The sequence below is a fragment of the Meriones unguiculatus genome, chromosome 1 (assembly GCF_030254825.1).
Source record: "Meriones unguiculatus strain TT.TT164.6M chromosome 1, Bangor_MerUng_6.1, whole genome shotgun sequence".
Classification (NCBI taxonomy): domain Eukaryota; kingdom Metazoa; phylum Chordata; class Mammalia; order Rodentia; family Muridae; genus Meriones; species Meriones unguiculatus.
The window spans coordinates 143,572,468-143,600,386 of record NC_083349.1 but is presented as its reverse complement, the minus strand read 5'-3'; the positions used below and the strand labels follow the sequence as shown (position 1 = coordinate 143,600,386).

Below are 27,919 nucleotides of genomic sequence, written 5' to 3'. Positions count from 1 at the left end.
TTTCACAGTCCTTGAAGAGGATTTATTTCATGACTCTACCCAGCCATCCACATTACCGATAGGAAAGTAAACACCGGTATCCACACAAGATTTAAAAGTTGTGAGAACTTATTCCCAGGGGAAGAGTCCGGGCGGGAAACCGGCCATTTTCTCCTGGTACACTTTCTCAAAGGCTTCAGCTTGGGCTACTGTGAAGTGATTCTTCCAGTCCCCAGTTGTGCCTGGAAAACAGAATTGGACACACAGATGGGTTAACAATGCCTAACACTCTTCTGCTCCTCCCTTCTCGTGCTGTTACCATCGGTCTGGCACAGCGGAACTGACAGTTCTGGAAGAACCCTCCTTCTGCCTTGACCATGCCCATACAGACTTCTCCCTCTGTGGAAACTGTGCGGCACCGTTTCCTCTCCCAACCTATCTGCCGGACTACCTGAAAGCAGCATCGCCGGCTCTGCCTTTCTGTGTCCAGAGTGTTCCTTCTTCCCGTCACACCTGCTTCCATCCCACTATCCACCCACACAGTGCTCATCATCTCAATGATCCAAACGGACCAAAATTGTTCTTTCTATATGTCACTGTTTACTTACAGAAGCTCTTCACAACAGGCAAGCAACTTTTAAATAATATTTTAAATTGCTTCTACTTATGTGTGTATCTGTTCACACGAGTGCAGCAGATGACACAGCTGTGATCAGTATGTCAGCCATCTTGCTTCTTCCAGTAGATACAGGGGAACCAGCCCCTTCCAGCTGAGAACATGCAGAGCTCCTGTTTTCACAGCCATGGTGCTTTGTGGTGCATGAAGATCTATATAGTTTCACCTCCCTGTTCTTTGTAGCACCACCATGAGCTCATAGGCTGATTCTCCTCACTCCATTCCAGTAGGTGTTTAGTTTTGGCCTTAGAGATGTCAGATTGTCCAACTTCTCACTCTGCACTGTTGTTACACTAACTCCAGTGTCGTCAGTGTAGCATATCAATAGATTGTGCTACAAGATGGAAGACACATTTCCTACGGGAATCAGCTTCCTGGAAGTCCCTAGCAAGAACCCTAACATGGCCATCTAAGCCAAAAGACGTATTCTAAGTCCCACGCTTACTTGGTTGCAGGATTAAATTGATGAGCTTTTTTACTGTTTCTCTATGATTCTCGAAACAGTACAATTAACTATTCAAGGAAACATTTCTAATAGATCACTAAAAGCTTTAGCAAATAAGAATAGAAGGAAAATAAAATTTTAGGAGAGGTAATAAATCAGATTCAGCATCAAGAATTGCTAGTGGAAAAACCAAACATTGTAGGTAGTAAAAGGACAAGAGTTTTAGGGCTTTCTAAAGAAAATGTTTAATCAGGATCTGTTAAGATAAATGCTCTGGATATTCCCACTGCAGTAAAGCTACTACAAAACCATTACCTAACACAGGTATTTATGATGAGGCAAAAGGAAGATAGGCAAACATAGAAGGTCAGAGAGTTTTGTATTATACTATAAGTTTTACAGACAGGCTAGCTCAAGCATCTTATCTCTAAGGAAAGTTTATATATCCTTAGCAAGCCAAACAGCAGGAATTCCCTTCAGTGCTTAACTCTGGGGGGGGGGTGGGTGATGTAAAACTTTAGCCGACTTGGTTCAGAGGGCAATGACAGCCCCTGGCCTTCCACTCACTAATTAGTAGCAGTAAACTGTGTAAACACCACTAGTTCTATGTTTGCTCTGCTTTTAGGCCAAAATTTTTTTTGTAGACACTGCCTTTTACCAGATCGCCTTCAGTGAAAATATAAACTTTGTAAATGTTCTGGGGGATATGTCAACTTTAAGGTGCTTCTTTGTAAGATCACTATAAAAGTGTTGGCTTGACTTCAGTAAAGCGCAGAAGATCCAAGTCAACATTACGTGGTGTGGTCTCTGTCACTTCACCTCTCTGTGCCTTCCTGACATCCGAATTCTATGATCTTCCTGAGGGGCACCCGATGGGGCTGGTCCGTGACACACTGTGTTCCTTCACCCTGGAGGGCTGATGCCTTTCATAAAATTAAATCTTTTTCTTCTGTCTCCTTCTTGATGCCACTATAACCTTCTCTTTCTGTCTGCCCTCTATCTACAACCCAGTGGCCCCTGTCCTTGCTTCCTTTTATTTCATAGCTGTGGCACTGTGATTGCTCCATGCATTTCCTTTTTAATCTATACATAAAATATGTGTGTAATATATTTGAAAAGTAAAGTGTTTCTTAAATTGCCAAACAGTCCATTTCTCAAAGAGTGCCAGACATACAGAACATTCTCAGTGTGCGATTGTTGAATGTGTTCATGGGTAAGTGAGGAAGGTGCTGGCATTGGTGCCTCTTTGCTGATGAGGAAAAAATTATTCTTTGAGATGTTACCCAGAATGACAGTAATGGAGATGGATTTCAACTATAAGATTGACAATGGAAATCATTCTTTTCTGTATAACATCACTCTCTTTATGTATCATCTAAGTTAATTTTAATCCTTCAGTGGGCTGTATTAAAGAAAATATAGAGTTAATGGATAAAAATAAAAAGCGTCATCAGTTCAGATGGGAACGTATCAATATCCATTGCTGTTCTGAGGTTCCTTATGTTCTTCATTATTAGAACATGTGTTGTCATTGTTTCCCACACCATGCCTGGGTCCTGATAAGCCAGAATAAATGCTGTGCTATTAGATTCTAAGCAAGTTCAGTCTGGCTTTCTACTGGAATCAATCAGTCCATATGTGAAAACCACATCTTTGCAGGTACATGCATGGTGTTGTAAGTCCATCTCTGTCAAAATTCTGCGCACCTCACAGGCACACATTTCCCTCTATTCCTTCTTTCTAAAAGTCTCCCCAAGTCTTGTGTGTCAGGTGACAGGATAACCCTAACACCTGGTGGTTTGACTCTTGTTGAAAAGGAACTGCCCCATAGTTCAGGATGCTGCAGGTTCTCACATTAGTATGTTCTCCAGACCTGTCAAGGCTTTTCTTTTTGTCCTGCAGATGGCAGGCTTCTCCCTCTGTCCTCAGGTCATTTTTCCTCTGTGTCTCTGATTTAATGACGTCTGAAGAGACCAATGAAAGGATTAATGGCCCAAGCACTGTGTCCAGGAAACACCCACTATTTAGGGCTAGAGCTTCTGATGTTTGTCAGAAGATATTTACCCACAAATGCCTTGATTGTGACATTGCTTTTACAATCATCCTGTGGCTAACAGTGGCTGAAGAAGGATGAACAGTCTGCATTTCCTGTGCTATCCAAACATAGATTTATAATGATTACAATTGTATGTGGGAAATTATTGCTTGGAGCTTAAAACCAGGTAAATCCCACCTAGGGATGATTGAGTCTCCCAGGTAAAGCTGATAAAGTATCTATGCAGAGGCAACAAAAATTATTTTAATTGCCTTCTGAGAAGAAGAGCAATTAAAGGATAGGGAAAATAAGTCTAGGAATCCCCTCCTGTCTAAGGCCAGTCGAACACTTTACACAGCTTTTTGATGCTTTATGATTTAGGGAACTAGGTATCTAATAGTAATTAATAACATTGATTTGAAAATTAATCTTTTATTTGCTCATATCTTGCTGATTAAAAAATAGCACCAATCTGATACAGGAATTTAAAAGACTAATACTAACCTTATGCACTTTCTCAAAAGTGTTTATGTACATATCCATTTCCGCATCCTCTATAATGAAGCAGTTAAACAAGTGGGTAATGAAGATGACCATCCCTGTTGTTAGGATTTTGGAACTAAACCTGCTCCTGGGTTGCCTAGCAACTTATGATGTCATCGTGTCACTGGCCAGGTGGCCATACCTGGAAGGCGTGGTTACTTTTCCCCTTAAAGGGACCAACTGGCCATGTGGTCCTTCTCTTGATCTCTTTTGCTCTTGGCCTCTTGCCTTCTGGCCTTCTTCCCTCTTTCTATCAGGGCACCCCTCCTCTCTCTTTCCCCCATCATGTCCTGCCCTCCATTCTTTCTTTCTCTTTATATCCATCTAATAAACCTCTTTCACATAAAATCTGTTTTAATCGACTTTATTGAATTCATCCCCTAACATTTGGTGCTGAAACCTGGGAGGGTCCCCGGGCTTTGCCAGACCCTTTTGAACTCCTCTGGGACAAGATGGATGGCTACAACAGATCTTCTCTGTCCTATCTATGCCTAAAAATCTTTACTTTTCCTCAACTATCTTACTGTGTACAGCACATCTGTCCCACTGCCTACGTCGGCAGCGAAGGTGACCTCCCGGCATCTACCAAGGCGTTATCTGCTGCTCGAACTAATTCTAGGCCCACAGTGATGGCCGGTGGTCCAAGGCATCCAGCTGTGGCGCTCCTGGTGCGGGCATCGGCAGCAGCTCAGATTTGTCCCCTGCCAGTCGCCAAGCCCCGGGAACTCCCATGGCACCAAAATCAACTTTAAAAAGTTGCTGGCGCTCCCTAACCTCAGCCTAAAAACCTTTCCTTTCTTTCACTGCTTTATGTGCGCAGCTGCTCAGTGTACCAATCCCCTGGGACACAGTGATGCGAAAATTGGCTTGGGAAAATCGCGAACCACTTCAGGTAAGAAATTGCTGGGAACCCTGTACACAGATTTGCACAGCTGCCTGAGCGAGATTTTAAATCTCCCGAGAGACGATTGCTGCCATCTTGGTTTTGGGAGGAAACGGCCGAACCATAGCTTCACTATGATTCCACATGGCTTCGCGGCCATTTGGCTCCGCCTTGCCATGGGCTCTCCCTCCCTCCCTCCTGCAGAACTCCGAGCCATACCATGTGCTCACCCCACCCCCACTCCTGTCTCTTTCAATATTCTGCTTACTCTAAGGTGTTACTTTCACACTTTACAAAATCTTTTCTTCCTGATTTCTGTACACTCTGCTCTTAAAATACATACATACATTTTTAAATGCTTTAAATTCTTAATCTAATGATTTATATAATTTTCTCATTGGGTTTACATTTACAAGGCTTTCTTAATCATAACTAACTTTATTTTATCTCCTTTTAGACCAGGACAACAACAAGCCTCATTTTAAATTGGTATGGATTTTTATAGAAATTCAAAGTTACATTTTACTATCTATAATTCAACCCTGCTTCAAAATAAATTTTATATAATAATAAAATTTAAATTTATAAATGTCTATTCAAATTAAGTTGGTTTAAAATGTACCTCTAGATGCTCATGTCTTTTCAATTCCTGGATTAATAAATGCTGTTGCTGTTTCTCCTGCCACGAGCTGCCTGTGATTGGTATTCACCACCAGGCTTTCTGGCTAATAGGTTTGCTTTAATAAATTCAAATGTAATTTGAATTTAATTAAAATTAAAATTAATTAAAAAAATTAAAATTGCTTTATACTGTTCTACTAAAGTGTTGGTTTTAAAACTCCTAACTTGGGTTACCACATATAGCATTTTACCAATATTCTAAATTAAGATCTATTAATTTTAGAGATATCTATGTTAAAACTTGGTGGCTGTGCTATATCTCTACTATCAAAAGGTTAAAATGTGCTTGGTCTTATTTTCTAAAAATGCTGTTATTATTAATCTATACTATAGCCTTAGACTTCTATAAGCTATATACTTTTTATACACCTAGTCCTACAAAAATCTCTTGTGCTCTCACTTTAAGGGACTATATTTATGACTTTTAAGGCTCCAACTTAACAAGGACAAAACCTAAAGTCCTAATATTTAATGGCTAACAAATACAAATTATTAGTCATCTCATAGATGTCCAAATATATATTTACAGTCCTACAGATGCAAACATGGTTTCACTGCGGTTTTTAATAAATAGCTGAGGATGGTCCTTGAGTCACCATACGGAGTTGGTAAAAATAAAATAAGAACCTTCCCGACAGCCCCATCCAGAGCAATAACTATGCTCCAGACCTTAGCTGCTGCTCTGAGGCTGTTGACATTCCTGCACAAAAGACAAGAGGTCTGCAGTGCCCCATCCCACCAGGGTATAGCCAAAAGTCAGTTCCGCCAGGTGACTGTTTCAAATACAGCCAAAGGAGACACTGGCCCCGCTGCTGCCTCAATAAGCCATACACTGCCTGCTAGAAGACTGGCCTCTGGAAGTCAAAATTCTCCCAAGCAGGCTTGTCCTCTGTGCCCAGCCATGGAGGTTCAACCAGCACAAGAGCCATAGACACTTCCAGCCTTCTAGCTCCTTGGCTTGGGGGAAGACAAATAAATGGCTCCTTGATTCAGTGACCTCCACCACTCTCGCCCAGCCCAGAGTAACATCACAGGTCTGTTTTGGCCTCACACTGGGGTCCCACGGACATGTTGCCAACTTCTGTCTTGGGAGACTTCAGATGCCTTCTCAGTTCTCTTCAAAATGCAGAAGACCAGGCCTTAAGCCTAAGTCAGAGCTGCTATTGTCAGGCCTAGACACAATATGCCTAGTTGCTAGACTCAAGAAACAGAGCTAACTGTAACCTTTTACCATCCTTTAGCTAAAGGACAATAAATGTTCGTAGCAGTCTCATCTATGCCTTAAAATTGATAAACACCAGTTATGTGTCCAAGAAAATGCCTTAATATTGGTAAACGTAAGTTATGCATGATTGAGAGTCTAAGAAAGTGTCTTAAGGTTGGCAAATGCAAGTTATAAATGTTTGAGGATCAAAAAAATGTTTTAAGATTGGTAAATGCAAGTTATAAAGGTTACAAGGTCTAAGGTGATTTAAGATATCCTAAATAGGTAAAATTGCTTAATAGTTCCTCCTGTTTCTATGCTACTGTTATATTGGCTGTCCAGAACTTTGACCTTTATCAATAGAGCTCTGATTTATTAATCTCACTCTAATAAAAAAACATTCCGATATCACCCACTATCATAGTTCCAAGCTCAAGATTTTAAATCTCTATAATGTTTGCTGATATTAATGTTTAAGATCAAATGAGTTTCCACTTCTACTTCACAAAAGGCCTCTGCCTTTTCAGTGCTCACCTTAAAGAATGCTTGTACTGTTAATACAAATGTGAATGTCTACTGCCTTTTCTACAATATATATTTCAGTGCAGGTTACAATTGTGATGCTAACATGTCTAAAGTTTTATCCCCTTTGTAAAACTTAAGAGTAATTCTTGTAAGCTGCAGGAAATCACCTGAATCCACCTTTCAGGTCAACTGGGCTCCAGATAAGTACTACATTTATTGCCTATCTTAGAAGTTGGGATTTCTCCCCTTTCCCTGGTTTTGGGACTTCCCTTTACTGGCTACCAGATTGCTATCTACTGCATGCAACACCGGCTGCCAGCTAGATTGGTGCGTTCTCCTCATTGGCCAGCCACTGGATTGGTGAGTTCACCTCATTTATCAGCATAAAATACCTCTCTTGATAGGGGAAGCTTGACTGTTCAGTGTGGAGCAACTTACCACTATCTTTAGAGATGGAGGGACCCCTCCTCAGCCATAGTTTTCACTGGCTACGGTTGGCCCTCTCTGCTGACCTCCATTTAGGGCTTCCTTTCCCTTGGGAGAGCATCCCACATGCACAGTCTCCTCTCCTCCCCCTCACGCTCCCATGGAAAAATCCTAGGTGGACTGTGCTCTCTCGGGCAAATGTGCCCCTGGTCTCTGGCCAAAAGCTGACGAGCTATTGGATTAGGTAGGACCATTGTTACTGAGTCATACCTTGCCTTTGGGAAGCCTCTAGAAGGTCACCGGCTTCTCTGCCTCCCAATGAGAAATGCCCAGAGACCTGTTCCTCCAGATTCTCCTCTGGGATGTCTTCTGAAGGATTTCAGGTTTCGGCACCTAGTACCCACTTTAAGGGCCCCTAAGTCTGCACACTTCTCTAACCAAACTTCGCCTCAATGACAGATCCAGAACAAAGCCTTTTTAATTACTTTTTAATTAATTAGTGATTGGGTCAATAAAGGTCCCTGCAGGTAAGCAGAGGTTCCCATGTTCAAGTCTCTTTGATCCAAACCATCCACATCTGTTCACTCTCCCAAACATTTTAAATATGTACCTAAAGGATTTTCGCCATAACCTACTTAACCTTATCTTCCGCCTATATTTATGTTTCAGTGTCCAGCCAGACAAAGATATTTCCTATAGTCACAATAGTGCCAAAGCAGCTACCACAAGTGTTCCAGTCTGACCTCACAGACTTCCAACAAGCTGGACCTGCACTTTCTCTCCCAGCCATGTATGTTCTCACAGACCCTGGACAACATCAAAGCAGCCTGTTCTTCCTGGACTTGTCCAGCATTTCAGCATTTGACCTCCCTACAGCACCCCCAATGTCAGCAGGAAGTAGCCAGAAGAGAATCTACACCTGTTATTCACTTATTAACAAAAGACTGGAATGGTGTGCTTCAGGACCAGGACAAGCAGCTCCAGGTTCTCCCAGCATTCCTCAGTCCCCACCTGCTGCCTTGCGTGGCTAGCAACTCTCTCTGACAACCCTCTGCCCTAAATTTTCCAGGGCAGAGGCCTTTTGACATGTAGTCTGGATATTTTGTTGCTATTATTTCTTTTCTCTCTCTTCACCCCCTACATGACAACCAAGAGCTGCTTCCAATGAACCGAAATTTATATATTTTAACTTACCTTACATGAGAAGCAGCCCAAATTCCTCATTTTTCAATTATAGAAAAAGGGAGGAATGTTAGGATTTTGGAACTAAACCTGCTCCTGGGTTGCTTAGCAACTTATGATATCATCGTGTCGCTGGCCAGGTGTCCATACCTGGAAGGCATGGTTACCTTTACACTTAAAGGGACCAGCTGGCCATGTGGTCCTTCTCTTGGTCTCTCTTGCTCTTGGCCTCTTGCCTTCTGGTCCTCTCCCCTCTTTCTATCGGGGTGCCCCCTCTTTCTTACTCCCCTCTCTCTTTCTCCCTATCATGTCCTGCTCTCCCTTCTCTCTCTCTCTCTCTTATATCCATCTAATAAATCTCTTTCATATAAAATCTGTTGTAATTGTTTTTTTTAATTTGTCCCCTAACACCTATCAATGATCTGGTTTCCAGTGAGACTCATGGCTTATTAACTGTGTGTCACACTAGTATAAGGAAAATAATTTTCAAGAGTAAAAGTTGTCTTCAAATGCAAAAAACCATATATGCCACATATAATCATTAGGAAAATTAAATTTCAATAACTATGAAGTTAGATCAAATGTTTTATTAGAACTACAGTAGAATTACTGTTCTTACATCATGTATGTATGTGTGTATGTATGTATGTATTCCCCTATCATCTATGCTACATGACAAACACTATATGCATTTGGAAGAGATTAAATCCAAGTGTAATTTCATCCTAGCAGAATTTTCTTGGAAAAGAGGAAATGAAAATGGTTCTCATGGAATTCTATTGCATTTGCTCCAATTTGTCTTTGCCAAAATTTTCCTTGTCAGTTTCCATAGCCCTGCTCTATTAAGAAAGCCATTTAATTCCTTGAGGTCTTTAACAACAGCCTTTGATGTTCACTATTTTACCTCTGCTGAATTCAGACTCCTTACAGGAAACCAAAGAATGAGCCATTTCTCTTAGCTGAGACCTTGCTTTTAGTACAGAAAATTCTATCTAGAGCCCAGGAATCAGAGGTCAGCTGCATCTTTTAGCGGCCTTGATCCTTAGTGTATAAATACCTGTTTTCTTGTGAGTGATAGGGCATTATGCTTAAATCTCAGTCCAAACTTACAATTGTGAGTTCACCAAAAGTATAAAATTAAGTACATTCTAGTAACTATTTTAACTTTATTATCTCTATGTAAACTTCTGATGTCCTTACATTCTTAGTATCTGATTCTCACACTCTGAAGCAGAGAAGGACTCAAGGTTAAGGCTGGATCATTTAAAGTATAAAGCATTTAAAAGTATAAATTAAACCCATAACTCTCTACTTCCTTCATCCATATCCTTGTTTGTACTCATTGTTAGATATCCAACATCTGACTTTCAACTCTGAGTCCCATCTCATTTATTATTTTCTAATCAGGTATTGGTGAGACTCAAGGTATGATTCATTCTGGCAAAGTTACTTCTCAACTGCATAGCTGTAAAACGTCACCCACAATCTGCTTCCAGCAAAGAGGTCGCACAGACATAGATAGCATGGAACTTCCTATTTCAGGAGAGACGATTCAGAAAGAAGAGAGGCCAGGAGCCTAAAGCAATCCAAACAGAAGTTGGTAAATACCATCAGATTTTACACTGGAGAATAATTTTCTTAGCCCTTATTGGGTTTCCTCTCAACCTACTTTCTGGGGCATCAATATCAACCCATTTGACATCTATGTAATTTCCATGGTGCTATGGTTATCATCTTTGTTTTACTGCTCTAAACGTTTTGTTTTTAGAGTTGAGGTCTACAAGACAGGGAGCTTAACCAACCCTCATAGAAACATGATTACTTTTCATTTTCCATTGAAATTATTGAACATGACGCTCTGCAACCCCAAGATCATCTCCCAGAACAAATGATCTTTTTGGAGGCTGAAGCCCCTATCATCACCATGGAAAGATTTCCCTCTAAGGTCTCTGAGAAAGGAAGAGGGATGAGCAATGACTGCTGACACATTCCCAACATGTCTTAGAGGCTCATTGACACAACAAGCCCTCCACATGATCTGACATATTCTGAATTTTTCTTTTTACCTTTTCTCATGAGCTTCAAACCATTAGTAACCGTGTCTTCTGTGACAAGACTAAAATTGGACATGTTGTTTTCCTTCATGGCTTGGAAGGAGCTGTGCTTGAGAACCAGATCCAGCTCATCTGGCTCTAATTTCTTTCCTAGGAAGTCACAGATCTTCTCTATAGTTCTCCTTGGATCCTAAAAGAAGAAGAAAGAAAAATGAGCATTATCAACAGAAAGCTCTCTCAAGACAGATGCAGAAAATTAACTGTGGGTGGAGGATCAGAAAAAGGACATGAAGAAAGAAATGGCACCATCAAAAATGGGATTAATAAAGAAACAGGCCATGAAGACAAGCCATAAGTCACACACACATCAATATAGCTGACCTTTGGCCCCTAAAAGACAAGAGGTTGGATTTTCTTTTAGGGAAAAGAGGATATTAAGGTCACATAAAACTCAGGTTAAACTTAAACTTTCTTTGCAGAGGAAGATGACCTTGAACTTCAGATCCTACTGCCTCCATCCCATTAAGTACACTCAGATGTTTTTTACTTAAGACAGGGCTTCACTATAAAGTCTGCCTTGTGGGATGGAAGTTGCTATGGAGACTCTGTCTACCTAGAGTCCACAGAGATCATCCATCTGGCTTTTCCTCTCAAGTGCTAGCATTGAAATTACATAGAACAATATGCAACCTGCTCTGAGATATTTAAAGACACTTACAGAAGTACTAGACAATGATCAAGGAGAATGAACTTTCTCAAGGACCTTGACAGAGATTATGCTTATGTCAAATATAATCATATTTGACATTATATATAATTATATAATAATATATCATCCATTATAATTCATTATTATTAAATTGTTGTTAATTTATTATAATTATCTATATATAATTATATAATAATATAATTTATTTCTGTAGGCTAACTGAGAGTAACACAGCTTTACAATAGTTACATAAAAATGTTCTCAATACTTATTACTTGGAGTATTTCTGAGAGATTCTGCTTTGTTTTGAGTAAGAAACTCATGCTGTACCTCAGATAGACATAAAATTCCCAATCTTCCTGCCTCAGATACCCAATGTTTGGAAGTTCATCTGTTAAGTTAAGCTAACACAACTAGCTTAATCCTAGGTGATAGTCATAATAAGGCAAAATCTTGGAACACTGAACATTTTGCTTTGAATTCTAGCTCTTTTTTAGAGGCCATAAAATTTTTTTGGGCATAAAACTTTTTTATTCATTTCACCACACCTCCAGTTTATGTTTTGTATGAAGGCAAATAACCATGAGAATTAGAAAGAATGTGTTAAATGGACAGAAAAGAGACTGTTGGGAATCCTCAGCACTGTGCAGCAGAGATAGCTAGGTAATGGACCTTCCTAGGGAAAACTTAATTTCATAATGAGAAAATAAAAGATTTAATACATAACCAAAAAGGTGTGATGAAAAGCTTTGCATTCTACATGTAAACTTACTGTTTTCTGAAAGATAACAATATAAGGTCAAATGATTTTTAAATTTTTTTGTTATTATAATTTATTACAGTTTATTCACTTGGTATCCCTGCTGTGTCCCCCTCCCTCATCTCCTTCCAATCCCACCCTCTTTTCTTCTTCTCCCCCTATACCCTGCCCTGGTCCACTGATAAGGGAGGTCTTCGTCCCCTTCTCTTTGATGCTAGCCTATTGGGTCTTATCAAGACTGGTTGCATTGTTTTCCTCTGTGGACTGGCAAGGCTGCACTCTTCAGAGGGAGGTGATCAGAAAGCCTGTTACTGAGTTCATGTCAGAGACAGTCCCTGCTCCCCATATTAGGGACCCCACGTGGAGATTGAGTCTGTGGACTACATCTGAGCCAGAGTTTTAAGTCAAATTATGTTTGAATAATGTTACTTTTCTCTTTTTTTCTTTTTGCACTTTAAATTTTTTCATCAAAATTTTCCTCAATCTCTTCATGGAGGAAGGTAGGCTGACAGTAATGCTTCACATTTCCCTGTGATTCTTAGGATCCCATTCCCCCATATCACCCTTAGGTCTGCAGCAGAAAACCTGTGGCAGCGCTCCCCATTTCTAATGGATCCAAAGAACTTTACCTTCTAAAATTGTTGGCTCCACTTGTATTATCCCATCCCCCAAGTTCATCACTCCCTAGGAACTCACAGACCACTCTGGCCAGGAAACAAGTAAGCTAACTACAGATCTTCACCTCTCCCCACATTTCTCAAAGTCCAGTCACCCAGTCTCATACTCAAGTCTGCATCAGAACACCTGCTGCAGCCTCCCTTCCATCCTTGCCCCAATCTTCAGTCAAGCACAGGTATTCAATCCCCTGAATTTCCTTCTTCCCATTCTGGTTTGTCCCAGCCCCCAACTCTAGCACCCTCAGAGAAGCCACAGGACATTCTGACCAGGGAAGCAACTTGGCTACAACTGCAACTCTCCCTCCATCCTTCACCTCCAATTTTTGAGTCTCATCCCCAGCTCTTGAATGAATCTTCTGCTGTGGCCTCTCCTCATTATCTGGACCCAGTCCTAGGAGACAAACTAAGCAGATTCTGGTGTAACACCCTGCTTTTCTCCTGCTGTAAAGTCCTACCACCAACTCCAGTCCCTATACTTACTCCTAAGTCTCAGGTCCCAATACCAAGAACCACAGTTTACTTTCTAAAAGGCAGCACAGAGCAACCACATTCTCCTAAGAACTAGAGCAAAAACAGAAGCAAAGGTACAAAACACCCACCCAAAAAAGACAAGGCCAGATATCAGCACCTAGAATTTTAATCTTGCCAATCTAGGATGTCCAAATGTGAGTATAAAAACACAATCAATAACAGCCTAGACAATATTAGAGACTAGTGATCATACCATAGCAGACCCAAGATATTCCAACATAGCTGAAGCACAAGGAAAAGTCTTTAAAACACTCATACAAATATGATAGAGGTCCTTTTAAAGTAGATGAATATTTCCTTTAAAGATATCCTTGACATCATTAAAAAAAAACTTTTGGAAAGAAATTGATTAAAAATATCTCCACTTTAAAGTGGAAACAGAATCAATGTAGAAAATCTAAACTGAAGGAAATCTTAAAACAAAAATTTTAGAAACTCAAACAGGCATCTCAGAGGCAAGCTTCACCGACAAGTATAATGGATGGAAGAGAGACACTTAGGAATTGAGGACATGATAGAAGAAATAGATTCACTGGTCAGAGAAAATGTTAAATGTAAAAACTTCCTGGCATAAATATCCAGAAAATCTGATGCCCAAATATAGAAATAATAAAATAGATGAGGAAGAAAAAACCCAGGTCAAAGGCACAGAAAAAGTTTTCAACAAAATTATAGAAGAAAAAATTCTAACCTATAACAAGAAGATGCCTATCAACGTACAGAAAGCATACAGAACACCAAACAGTTTGGACTAGAGAAGAAAGTCCTCTGAGTACATACTAATCAAAACACTAAATGTTACAGAACAAGTTATGGAAGGGTGGGTGAGGGCTAGGATGGGAGAATCAGGTGGGAAGTAGGAAGGGAGAGGGCCTTTTGCAACAGAATACAGGAAGAGACAGGTAAATTTAGGAGGTATTTGAAGGGTAGTATGGAAACCTTAAACTGTAGAAACTTCCTAACATCTATGCACATATGAAGGTGATCAGAATGAATCACCAAATAATGGAGGAGACACAACCCTAACTGGCCATCTGTTGTCACCAGAACATGTTCCAGTAATAGGATTGGGCTACATCCAATTGAATTGTTGGCCGAAAGGGCTCCAAGGCTCCCTGAACAACCCAGACTCTTGCTAAGACTGTTAGGTTGCTCTCCACAAACTGACAGCAATGCCCTATTGCTAAAGACAACACCTACACAAGATGTCTAGACGGTGCCTACAAAGAATGGTCACCCCTAAATTTTGTGTCTGTGGTAGGGGAAGGCATTCTTCATGCTCCACAAAGAGAAATATAAACACCAAGGTAGACACAAATCCTTTGATCTACAGTGACATGCTGCTTGTAAGAGTTGCTAAGTGAGTGATGGCTCAGAATTTGTGGGAGGAACCAACCAAAAATTGATTGACTTAACCTTATAACCCTTGCCCTACCCTGACCAAGGACCTGAGACTACATAACTGTGGGACCTATGGGAAAAATGCTCTTAAAATAGTGATGAAATGACTCCTGGTGATATTCTGCTGTACACATAGAACAATGGCTTGTTTAAGCACCACCAGGAAAGCTTCCTCTTGCAGCAGGTGGGGACAAATACAGAAACCCACAGCCAAATACACAGACCATGACACACCTTGGAACCCCCAGCCCTAAATGGGCAGTCCCCATTAACACCCTCTCTCCAGAGCTCAGGGGCCCTGCAGAAGAAGAGGCTGAAAGGATGTAAAAGCAAGAAGGAGTCGAGAACCCCAAGAAAGCTAAGCCAAAACAATAGGAGCAAAGCTGATATGAACCCCCAGAGACTGCAGCAGCAGGCACAGGACCTGCCTGGGTCTGCACCAGGTATTCTGTGTATGGATCTCATTGCTTCCAGTTTGGTGTTTTCATGAGTTTCCTGAGTGAAATAACGCGTGGGTCTCTGATTCTTGTGTGTTCAGTTGGGTCTTTTCATTTGTTGGTTTGTCTGGTCCAAGTTCCATGTGATAGTTTTGTTTTGTCACATGTTAAAACCTGTTAGGATTTCTATTGCTGTGATGAGACATCCTGACCAATGAAACTTGGGGAGTAAAGGGTTTAGTTGGCTTACACTTACATATCACTGTTCATCACTGAAGGAGGCCAGGACAGGAACTCAAATAACGCAGGAGCCGGGTGGCAGGAGCTGAGGCAATGGAAGTGTTACTGGCTTGTTCATCGAGGCATACCAGGCCTTCTTACAGAACCCAGGACCCGTCCCAGGACCACTCAATGTCTGAGCCCTCCTCTATCAACAATTAATTAAGATTGTGCCTTACAGGTTTGCCTGCAGCCAGATTTTATGGATGCATTTTCTTAATTGATGTTCCCTCTTTCAGATGACTCTAGCTTGTGACAGATCGATATAAAACTACCCAACAGGTCATTGAAATTTTATTTTATTATTTGGAGTGTTTTCCTGTTGTAGCAGATTTTTTTTTTGAGAAGAAAACCTTAAAGTTGGTGGGTAAGGAGGTGCAGAAGATCTGAAAAGCCTTTGGCACAGGATGAATATGATCAAAATATATTCAAATTTAAAGGTTGTTTTAATTAATAAAATGTAATAAAACAGAGATTGCCAAAACAAAAAGAAATCACACTCTCAGCAGCCTTCCCCATGACCTGGGTCTATTTCTATAGGTAATCAGGCTGGAGGACTGCTTCTTCTAGTCCTTAACTGTGTGGGGCATGTGAGAATGATGCTTACCCTTTTCAGGTCTTCATAGCTCAGTAACAGGAAATTGTCCAGTTCTCTAATGGACAGCCAGCCACGGATGTGCTCAAACCATGATCCATACAAAACTGTGTGAGGGGAGGAGGAAAGTGTCAATTTCAAAACATGAAGTCTGCTTGTTTTTTTTTCCACTTTTCTGCAAACAGCTGATAGCTTTACTAAGAAAAATCAAACTATTCTTTATTTACAGCATTCGACATGTTTGAGACAAACATACACACACACACACACACACACACACACACACACACACACATCACCTCACAGACTTACCACTGATGCCATAAGGAAACATTCTACTGGGAGGTTGCAAGGACAGGAGCATGTGCTGGGGAAAGCTCGCACACCAATGCAGAAATCCAAAAGGGCTTGGGCACAGCCTGGTGTGGACTTTTTATTACCATTCTGTCTGGAGAATTGTCTTAACCCCCTCTGCGGGAAAGCCCCTGTGAATAGCATCCCCATGTGATGCTTTAATATTTCTCAATAGTGTCTTCTTGAGACCCAAGCCTCCAACACACAGATAACTGGAGATTCCAAGAACAGCCTTCTGCCCTCATGCCAAGTCTTCCTGTCCATTCCCAGTGCTACTCGGATCTGCTCTCCACAGTCTCAGTGTCTCCACTGTTCCTGCTCTGGCTGTGCTCACTCTTTATGTCTCCTCCTCCACCACTTACTTGCAGTGTTCCCCATGACCTGAAAAACTGAATCAAGTCAGGAGAGAAGGCAAGAGTTCATTCAGTAAGGGTCAGAGCAGTAAGAAGCCGGAAGACAAAGACTGGACTGAACGCTAGGGTGAATTGACCTACAGAAAATTTCTAAAGTGGAAGTGAAATGTGCAACACATGACAGAGGTATGTAGCTTCAAGAGATCAAAATGTGGACTCGAGATGGTGTTGGAGAAAGTGTTTTCCACACATGTGTAATGACCTGAGTTTTAATCCTCAGACACAGTGCAAATCCAGTGATGCAGTCTCTAGTTGTCACCATAGTGCTCCTTCCATGAGATATGGATGGAGATAGAAATATTCACTGCGGCTTGGGACCAGCTAGTCACAGGGATGAGCAAAGTGAAAAAGACACTGTTTCAAACAAAGTAGAAAGCAAGGCTGAACACCTGTTGTTGTCTACTGACTTCTACACTTGGCACAAGCATGCCCACATTCACACATTTGTGTTCGAACCACCATATACACACATGCCTACATGTGTCAAAAGAAAACTAAGCCCAAGCCATATGATTAGGCACACATCTGCAATGCTGAAACTCTGGAGGCAGACACAAGAAATCCCCAAATTCAATGTCATTTTCAGGTCCTTGGTGAAATTTGGGCCCAGCCTTGACTCACCCAGACCATGTCTTCAAACAAATAAAAGAGCCAAAAGCATGTTAGTGAAGACACCAATAATAAGTCTATGACATATACCTAGGTGATAATCAACAGTAGTTCTGCCATGGAAGTGGTTAACATTTGTTTGGAGATAAGGATTACAAAGGGCCAACAAGTCTGGTCCAGCCTTGCTGCATAGACAAAGATGGCGTTGATCTGCTTGTCTCCACCCCATGAGTTCAACTTTCCTGCAGAGCCTGGATAATTGTTATTTGTGACACTTTAATGGATAAGTATCAAGTGGTGGGGACTAATTTCTGGATCCAACAAGAAATACCCACAAGCTATGTGTTAGTGGGGAGTTATTTTCAAGAAACAGACAAGTAAGCACCTGCCTACTGATGATCTGTACTGGAAACACATAAAGATTTGATGACAGAGATGAGAAAGATGGTATTTTATTTGGTGCTGAAAAGAAAGATTCTTATCAATACAGCAACCTATTGGCTAAAATCAAGAAAGTATGAACAGAGGTTATATGACACAATTAATAACCAGGTCACCGGAGTGATTAAGTGAACTAATGTGTGAGACAGACCCTGAGAGTGAATGAAGGCTTTTGAGGTTTTATAATCACCTTAGCATATGTGTGGAAATCAGAGCTGATGATTATGAGAAATATATGATATACTTCCACGTGAGGAAGACAAGACACAGAAGAATTTGTTCTTCCTTTACTCAGCACACCCATATCTGCAATTTCCTACAATGCCATCCTTCTCATTTCTTACTTTTCAATTTTCAGTCTCTGATTTTGCACATAATGCTCTTACACTGTACTGTTCGCACAGGCTACAGACACATCTTCCAGGCCAGATGTGCCTAGCAATGCAAAATGACACAACTATTACTGTGTAATTTAAGTGCTGTGTGGTGAATTTGAGGCTGGATTCTCTGGCGGGAATTCATGCCTGGTACTATAAACGTGGTCATGAACCCATAGCTGGAGAGGCCATGGTCCCACAGTGGGGTTACTACTGTTGTTTACTAAATGGTCATGTTGTCAAACCGCCTTCTAAATATTTCAATCATTTGTGCATTTCTTTAACTTTGTCACAGAAGATAAATTTTTGCAGCTGGCATTAGTTAATGCAGAGATTTATCAGTGATCAAAATACAGAAAATGATTGTGAGTCCTCAGTCATTGATGTGATTTCTCTATCACCCCCCTACACAAGGCTCAGGAAATACCACAGAGCAGGGAGTAGAAAGAAGGTAAAAGCCAGAGGATGGAGAGGAGAGCTTTGAAATTGTCCTCTGTGAATCTTGCCCTGTGGATATGACTTGGCTGTTGTGCAAATGATCTCACGTCAGTGGTTGCTTACAAAGACCTGCATAAGATAAAGCCTGTTAATATTTCATGATGCATGGGGAAGGGTGCCCTGGTTGAAGAGCTATTTGCAATGGATTGCAGCTAGATGAGTGGGTATTTTTTAATCCCCTTTGGGTATGTGACCCCTATTTGGTATCCCATGTCCGTGCGGATGACCGCACACCCATGCACAAATGAGCACCACTAGTTAGCCTCATATATATATTTATTAGGATTTGAAGTTGCGATGTGGAGGCTTTGGAGGAACTTACATGTTGGAGGGCATAGGAAAGTTGAATAGACAGATCATATTCACTTTTTAAAGTTTTAAAGAATGTAAATATTATGTAAAAGAAGCAAAAAATATAAAAAACAAATCAAGAACAGAAAAGAACATAGGAAGATGCTTGTCTTGTCTGGTTGAAACTCTAAAAGAGTTAATTCAGAAAGAATGAGCCAATGTTTGATGCCATTATATTCATGTAATTTCCATTATTTCTGAAGGACACCGGTTCCAATATCTAAGACTCATTTTTTCCAAGATTATTTTTTTTTAGTTCTTCAGAAACCAATTCATAATGACTTTTCACTATATCTGTAGTTTAGTTCATCTCCCGTCCATCATCAGAAAAGCTCATCCATGTAGTGGATGGTGATTAATTAAAAAACCCAGAGCTGCTAATGGTGCAGATAATTAGAGACTTTGAAGTTATGAGCACTATTTAGGGCTTCTGTATCAAACTTTTTTTCTCCCAAGGTTCGGGATCATTTTTGATGGGGAGGAACACACTGTAGAGGCAGAGGTGGCAGACGACTACTCTAAAACAGTGTTTTCTGGACGCTTCCTGGCAGTTGGACTTATGAACTCAGCAGGTGTGACTGCAGCCACAAGACCTGTACAAGCTTAAGCTAGACAAAATCCCAGCTAGGAGCAGGAGGTTGGTCAAGATGTCCTACCATTGAGGATCTATTGGTGATTGGTATTTTCCTGAAGAGAGTCAGTTTGCTTTATGAGTATTTACTCAACTCTGCTGAATATCTATCCACCCCAAAGTGTGTATGCACCATTCATTGGAGTGGATGGCTTTAAAAAATGATGGGGCTGGAGAGATGGCTCAGAATTTAAGAGCACTGTCTGCTCTTACAGAGAATCTGGGTTCAGTTCCTTATACTGACATGGTGACTCACTATATACTGTAACACCAGACCTGGAGGATCTGATGTCCTCTTGGCCTCTGCGGGTAATACATACATTGAAGCTCACATACATACATGCAGGTAAAAGGCACATAGACAGAAAGGAAAAATAAATCTTTAAAAAACGCCTATGTGGCTAGGTGTGGTGGCACAAGCCTTTAACCCCAGCACTTGGGATGGGTGAGGCAGGCAGATCTCTGTGAGTTCAAGGCCAGCCTGGTTACAAAGAGAGCCCAAGACAGCCAAGGTTATACAGAGAAACCTAGTCTCAAACAACAACAAAAGCTACACAAAGTTGGATGGTGTGGATTGAGAGGAGTACACGGGAGGAACGGGGGAGGGGAATGATTATGTTAAAATACAATGTATGAAATTATCAAAGAGTTAAAATATAATGAAAGATACTTCATACAAAGACAGATGATAGATAGTGAACATCAAAGAACAGTATTCTTTCAACCAAGTAGAGAGAAAGAATAGATGCGGTGACGATTAATGAAAGGAGCGCCTCATTTTACAATTGCATACGTGGAGAGCCAGAGAAAACCAAAGGCCCAGATACTGCTAATTAATGAAATCATTCATAAAGATTGATTTTGTTTTTTTTTAATTTTGTATACACTCGTGTTTTCTGAAATCTGTATTTTTTTTAATTTTGTCAAAATCAGGTGCCTACAGTTGTGAATGTATGATTTGGTTTTTGAATTCCATTAATGTACATGTCTGTTTTTGTATCAGTGCAATGCTGGTTTTGTTAGTATACCTTTGTAGTATAACATGAAACAAGATATTATGCATTCCAAGATTGGTTTGATATTCTGTGGGATTTTGCACTATTTCATATGAATTTATTATTGAACTTTTTCTTTGGAAATTTCATACATGTTAAAATTACATTCTGACTATTGAAACCCTTCACCCTTTCTAATCTCTCTCTCATCTTTATTAACCTCCATTCACTAAACTTCTATTTTAAAACACTGTTTCCTAGCCTATGTCTTTTGATTAAAGAACTGACATTAATATTCAGTTACTACTGAAAAGCGTCTATTAATCCTGCCATTTTGATGATCTTGCTAAGGTACTGAAGCTGTTCCCCTTTTATTTCTTGTTTAAATGCTGGTCTAGTTTGGTTTATGGTTTCTCTAAAAACATTCCCACAATAAGCAACCTAGGGAGAAGAGAGTATTTATCTGGCTTACATTTTCAGGTCAAAATCTTCCAGGCAGAAGGAATTGAGGCAAAAATGCAGCTAACAAACCAGCTTGCTCAACCACTCAGCATCTCACTCTCTGGTACTTTTCTCGTGCAGCCTGGGCCCACCTTCCTCTGCTGTGGTCCTCCCACCTCAGGCATCCGTCAAGACAATACACAGCCGTGGGCCTTCTGATGGGTACAACATCTCAGCTCAGATTCTAGATGACACTGGGTTGTATCAAGTTGACTGATGAAGTTAACTTATGCTTTTTTGTGGCTTTATGGATACATTTGGTTTTTCTCTTCAGTCTGTTATGGAGAGCTGAACTGGTGATCATAAATTCCTTTTAACATATAAACTTCTTATTTCTTCTTCAGTTATTACAAGCATCTTTTCTGGGTATGGTAGTCTGAGTTGTCACTGGTGGTCTTTTTACAACTTGAAATACAGATTTCCAGTCCCTCCTGCCTTTGAAAATCTTAGTTGATGAATTCATTATTCTGGCAGGCCTTCTTTTAAATTTGACTTAGTTATTCTCAATTTGTTTTTCTGATCTTGTCTATGTGGTGACCTAAATTCCTGCTAGAATTGGCCTATTGTAACAAAATGCATGAGAGAAATTGGTTTATTTTGGTTATTACACCAGGTTACATTTTATTTATTTATTTATTTATTTATTTATTATTTATTATTTTTATTTTTTTTTTACATTTTATTATTGAACGAAATCCTGGAAGTAAGTTGAAGCACTACATCCACAGTCAAGGTCAGAGAGAGAATAAATATGTAGGCTGTTGCTTTCTCGCCTTCACTTCGCTTTCCCCTCTCTTATACTTTTAGTCTTGTATACTCTACACCCTCCCTCCTCGAGTAAGGAATGGTGCATCTCCGAGTACTTCATCATTCTACATCATCAATTAGCAATCAGGACACTCTTTCCAAGACATACCCACATGCCAGGATCATCAACATGAGTCCTTAGTTAAGACTCTCTTCCAAGGTGGTTATAGGTTGTGTCAAGTTGACAGTAAACACTAAGCAATACAACATCTCTTTTCCTAACTATGGAAAATAATTTAAAAACGTTTTTTATATCTACGAATCTTAGGTGTAGTTTTTTTCATGGAGTGATGGATTGCTTGAAATTCTCAATTCTTTCTTTTTATGATTTTTATGATTTTATCCTAAGTCTGTCACCTTGCCTTCAGGATGTAGTAATCCTTCTTTTTTCCTTTTAAAAACATCTTATTTAAATTTTTTATAATTTATTCTCTTTGTATTCCAGTTATAGCCCCCTCACTCATCTCCAGTCTCAGCCTCCCTTCCTCTTCCTCCCCTATCTGTCTCCCTTAGTCCACTGATAGGGGAAGTCCTCCTCCCCTAGAATCTGACCCTAGACTATCAGTTCCCATCAGGACTGTCTTGGTTCTCTACTCATCTATTAAAAACAAGGAAATCATGAAATTTGCATGCAAATTGATGGAATTTGAAAAGATCATTCTGAGTGAGGTAACCCTATTGTTAATGACACCCCCACACTCTTGTCAATGGGCCTAAAGGAAGCAAGCTGGGAAAGGGTTAGAGTATGCCTTCCTGCTGAAAAGCCTTCATAGTACTAGAAGGTGTTTTGCAGGCTGCTTGTGGGAGATTGTCATCAGCAGTTTTACTCATCTATGGACATTGTGATCTGTGTTTCAATCAGCCTTTAAAGACATGCTCACTGGTCAATAATGATGATTGTGTTGTAGGGGTAAGTAGTCATTTTCGGAGCATTATTGAGAAGAATTCATGTCTGGTGCAGTCAACTTGGTCAAATGCCCATGCTGTGTAAGAAATAGGTCCTAGTGCTGAAGCTATCACTGCTCATCTGCTAAATGGATATGATGTGCACACCAAATTGTCTTATAAATAGCTTTTATAAGCTATTTGATTTTCCTTACATATCTCTGCTGTCAGCCTCGTCAAAAAATATTCTTCTTGTAGTAGGCTGTGGTAATTTCAGAGACTCAAAACTAGACAAAGGGCTGAGAAGAGGTATCCTTTCAGTGTTCAGCCTAAATGAGACATCTACACCCTCCAATACAGGCTTAGGAATCATCAAGGAAGAAGTGATGAGATTGTGCAACAGCCTAAAGATGGAATAATGAAGAGTATTATTTTCTAGACATGACATGGCCACAGTGCTCTTGATCTCACAGTACCTGTGATTAGTGATCAAGGCCCACAAAAAATAAATAAATAAATAAAAAATAAAATAGCAACCTGGGCCCTTCACCATTCCATGAAGGAGAGAGAAGGTGCTACCAAAGCCCAGTCCTTTCCCTGAGGATTTATAGGCAGTCAACAGCAGTTAGGGAAGCAGGTATTTTGAGACCCTCCCCTCGTAGGATCTATAGGCTCTTTCTGGTTGCTGGTGGAGGGAGATTTTTTTTTCACTAGAATAGCTACTGGTAAGATATTCATGTTCCTGCAAACGACTCATTTCTTGTTCTCATAAGCAAACCCAGTGGAACTCAGTGAGTCACAAACACACACATGAAGAACAAAGAACATGATAGTATAAAAGGGAGATAGTTGGAAAGAGAAAAAATATCAGCAAGAGTAGGAACAAGACAAAAGAGTTTATTGGGCTATTATTGTTATCAAAATACCTGCACACATGTAGGAAATAGCATATTGAAATCTTTTACTATATATAATTAATATATTTCAATAAACATTAAATAAAAACAAAGCATAAAGAATTCCCTCCATGTGCCCATGAAAATATTTTTGGACAAATAATAAATAAGGATTTATAGTATCTGGAAAGATGCATCTTAACAACATGGTGGATAGTCATGTGGATGGTCTTCATTGGAAGCCAATGAAGAGAAGAAGGAATGTAAGAAGAAAACAGTGTTTGTTATTTTTCTGTCTCTGTGGTGAAACATGATGAGCAAAGGCAACTCAAGGAAAAGAGAGCTTATTCTTGGCTTATGCTTCTAGAGGGAGAAGAATCAAATGGGGGAAAGGAGGCAAAGGCAACAGGTGGCAGGCAGGGCTACAGGAACAGGAAGCTGGGATTTCATCTCCTCAGCCACAAGCAGGCTGCAGAGGGAGTACACTGGAAGAGGCTGAAGGGTTTAACTTCTCATAGCCCATCTTGAATGGACTGCTTCCTCCAGCAAGGCTGTGCCTCATCAACATTCTGAAAAAGGGGCGACCAACTGGGCACCAAGTGTTCAAATGTGGGAGCCCCTCAGGGCATTGCATATTCAATCCACCACAAATGCCAACAGCATGCATTAGTCCTAGAAAGACTAGATATTACAAATGGTGCCAAGATGGTGTGCCATGTGGGGCAGGCTGTGGCTGTGCCCTGTCGGTGGTGGACTTCACCATCAGCTTCCAACTGGTGATGAGTCTTGGGCCCACAGATTGGCTGAATGTAGAGGGATAAGATGGAGCCAGGTGAAATCACAGAAGATCCTAAAAGGCCAGTCATGTAGCAAAGCTAGATAACACACAAGGAATTGTGGGTCTGCACCCCAGCATCAAATGAATATAGCATGGCAGTAGGTTCCTTTAGTCTCAGGACTAAGGGAGCTGGAGCTGAAGGAGGAGCTGAGCTTCAGGGTTATCCCTGGCTATAAACAGAGTTCAAGCTCAGCCTAAACTTATCTCACCTTGATTTTTAAAAAACATCTCTAAGTTTCTTCCAAATCCCATGTTTCTCAGCACACTCACCGTTTCCTTTGAGGAACCATTTGATATAAGTTCCCAGAGAGCCTGGGTCCTTCACAAGGTTTGTTTCCCTGAAGAAAAAATAACTAGATAGAAGCGCATCTCTGGGATTTCTGATGAGATAGATCATCTAAAATGAAAAAAACATGTAAATAAGAGTTAATACATTTATTCCTCACCTTTTAAATGGCCCAATTTATATGAAATGTCAATCAAAAATACATGGGCTTCCTAAAATCATTTCTTAATTTTATTTAGAGAAAACATATACATAAGTGCAAAAATTACGGTCATAATATTTTTTATAATTTTATTTGACTTTCAGAAATGTAATAGCCAAATGACTAAGGTCATTAATAACATAAAAACAAAACAAAATGAAACACACGCTGTTTCAAGAGTTCTAAAGATCACAATAATAACTGGTTATGCAATACCAAATGCCCAGCCCTTAAAACGTACACACAGGTAACATAGTAATGACTGAGAAAGTTGTCCTGAAGTATTAGGAATATGCAGGTACATATATAAGTATAGACGTAACATGAGTTAATTAAAAAAAAAAACCCATAAAATTGAAAGAGAGAAAGGGTGGGTATATGGGTAGGCTTGGCGGGAGGGGGAAGGGGAAAATGACATATGTGACTGTGTTTTAATTATAATCTCAAAACATGAAAGAAATGAATTAAAAAGTAATCATTTTAATAGAAAAGGAACATTATGTTTTCTAGAACTCATGTATTTAGACTCCATTTCTCACAGCCAAAATCCAGAAGGCAAACGCACATAAACATGAATGGTCACACCTTCTTGGAAACACTTTCAAGAGTGAATGTTTTTTTGATGTTTGTCTTTGTTGTTCAAGAATAAAGGAGTTTTGAATTCCAGCATGGAAGGAATCCAGAAATCTTTCTTATAACTAGGAACTATGGTAGGTTAGAATCTGCATATCTCTGATCCCTTCTGTCGATCCTCTATCAGTTACAGGGGAGATTCCTGTGGCTACTGATCTACATTGACAGCGACACACAGTAAGACTCTGTGGGTACAAGTGACTTTTGAACCATCTCCAGGATTAGAGCACTGAGGCCTGGTCAGGCTGCTTCCCTTCTGAACAACTGTGCCTTGGGTGATTCACCCACAGGACATGGGTATTTGCAGAATTAAGATTGGCTAATTGGCTTTGACAACAATAACAGTAATATCCACGGTACACTGGAGTCTGACCTCTGCTTGACCTGTATATGTAGCGCCTGAATGCTCCAGTGTGATAAGTCAAAATTCTGCCAGGATCACTGTACAGTGTTGGACACCCTGGTGATCTAACGTAGTCCGAGGAGGGGACACATCAGCATCATCCAGTGCATAAGGATCCCGGCTTCACCTCCCCTGACCTACACAATCAGAGTGCATTTCAGCATCTCCAGGACGGCCAGGATTGAATTGTTCAAAGAGCACTTGGTCAAAAATCTTAACCACTGCACACTGACCTTGGGCTTGGAACTGAAGACAGACTTGGGGAAAAGATGGATGGGTAGGTGGGAGGTGATGAGTCGTGGTCCCTCCTTATTGATTAATGCTTCATATCCTACTTTAGTCTCTACCCATGGTGAACGGTCCCAGATGGGCACAGATTGGACCCACTTGTTATCCCCATTGGTCTGAATCAAGCAGACAATCTCAATCAGCCAGTTTGTTCCTGAACGAGAAGGACAGGTGATCATCACACATTTCAAGAGTACTAGTGAAATAGCCTCAACCAGAATATACAACATACAATTTCCTGCGCAGCTGTTTTAAGCACACAGACCTGCAGTGTTCACAAGGTCCACACAGGGTAAGTACAAAGTCTATTCACCCAGAACATTCTCCAGGCTTCATCTTGCAAAACTGAAAGTAAATACCTCAATAAACACCAGACTGCCTACAGAATATCCCTCCCCCAGCCCTGGCCGTCATTATTCTATATTCTGGGGCAAAGAATTTGACTATCCAAGGTATTTCACAGGGACGACGTCATAGCATCATCCTTTGAGACTGGCTCATTTAATTTAATACAGTGCCATGGAGGTGCAACCAAATGCAGTGTGGGACTGAGGACTTCCTGTTAAGGTGAACAAATCTCCTTGTGTGTATTTACCACACACACACTTGCATTTGTGTTCGTGTGCTCTTGTGTCAGTGGATGTTTCTCTAGCTTCCCTTCTCTGGGCTGTTGACTGAATTTCTTCCTGTGTTCCCACAGCCTTTGGTCTTTCCAAGTCATTGATCTTTCAGTGTGAGCAGCCTAATGCTTACCCAACGTACAGTTCTTCTTCCACCCAGCAAACACCCCCGTCCCCCCAAAATAAACCCTCCTTGATGCCCTTTTTTGTTTCTTTATTTTCAGTCTCTTTCCAGTACCTGGACAAGGCCCATGGTTACTCTTCTACCTGACACTGTCCTCTCCTCCCCATTTTCTCACATCCATGCTTTAATGTCTTGATGCTATTTCTTCAGTTTCTTCTCATAACTCTCCCTCTTTCACTCTCTCTTTCCTACACACACAGGGAACAATGCCAGATTCTGCGTCAGAATACACTGTCATTGCTCTGGTGTCTTAGCTGATCCCCTTTGCCCACATGTAAGTCAGATTAGATACTCTCATGCTCAGCTCTTCATGCCCACAAATCCTTTTACACATCAGATATATAGAGCACCCGGCTCATCACCCAAATGAATGGCAATCCAAGTCTTAACCTTTTTTCATACAATTCAAAATCATTCTCCCTGATGGTCCTTACCTGACTTGGGGTATGTCAGTATGACCGTGTCTTCTTCTCTTATCAGAAAGTTATTGCGAACCTCTTCTATGGTTTCTCTTTTAAACCCTATGGTAGGGAAAGGTATTCCTTCAAACCAAATGTAGTCGGACATGGCAAAGAGCTCTTTTGTGCGTGCTGTTAGGATTAAAGCCTTGGGCACCTGTACAGCCAGCTCTAGCCAACACTGAGAGGTAAAATTTGTAATGCAGGCCGAAAATCATTAACATTCC

General features: G+C 40.5%; 1 protein-coding gene across 1 annotated transcript; it reads right to left on the bottom strand.

Annotated features, from left to right (window-relative positions):
• Window positions 1-27,919, bottom strand: Sult2a1 (sulfotransferase family 2A member 1). Its single transcript, XM_060367820.1, has 6 exons — window positions 27,669-27,919; window positions 26,376-26,584; window positions 24,889-25,015; window positions 16,035-16,129; window positions 10,646-10,823; window positions 1-221 (listed from the first exon to the last, which is right to left on the bottom strand). The coding sequence occupies exons 1-6, from the start codon at window positions 27,799-27,801 to the stop codon at window positions 109-111; spliced, it is 855 nt and encodes a 284-aa protein (XP_060223803.1). The 5' UTR covers window positions 27,802-27,919; the 3' UTR covers window positions 1-108.

Bases quoted from the DNA above. Each gene is read 5' to 3' on its own strand.
- Sult2a1 (XM_060367820.1), bottom strand. From the start codon at position 27,801: ATGTCCGACTACATTTGGTTTGAAGGAATACCTTTCCCTACCATAGGG. The intron at 26,585-27,668 runs GTAAGGACCATC...CTTCTCGTTCAG, and splicing joins ACTGACATACCCCAAGTCAG to GAACAAACTGGCTGATTGAG. The intron at 10,824-16,034 runs GTAAGCATCATT...TTCTTCTTTTAG, and splicing joins GCTATGAAGACCTGAAAAGG to GATCCAAGGAGAACTATAGA.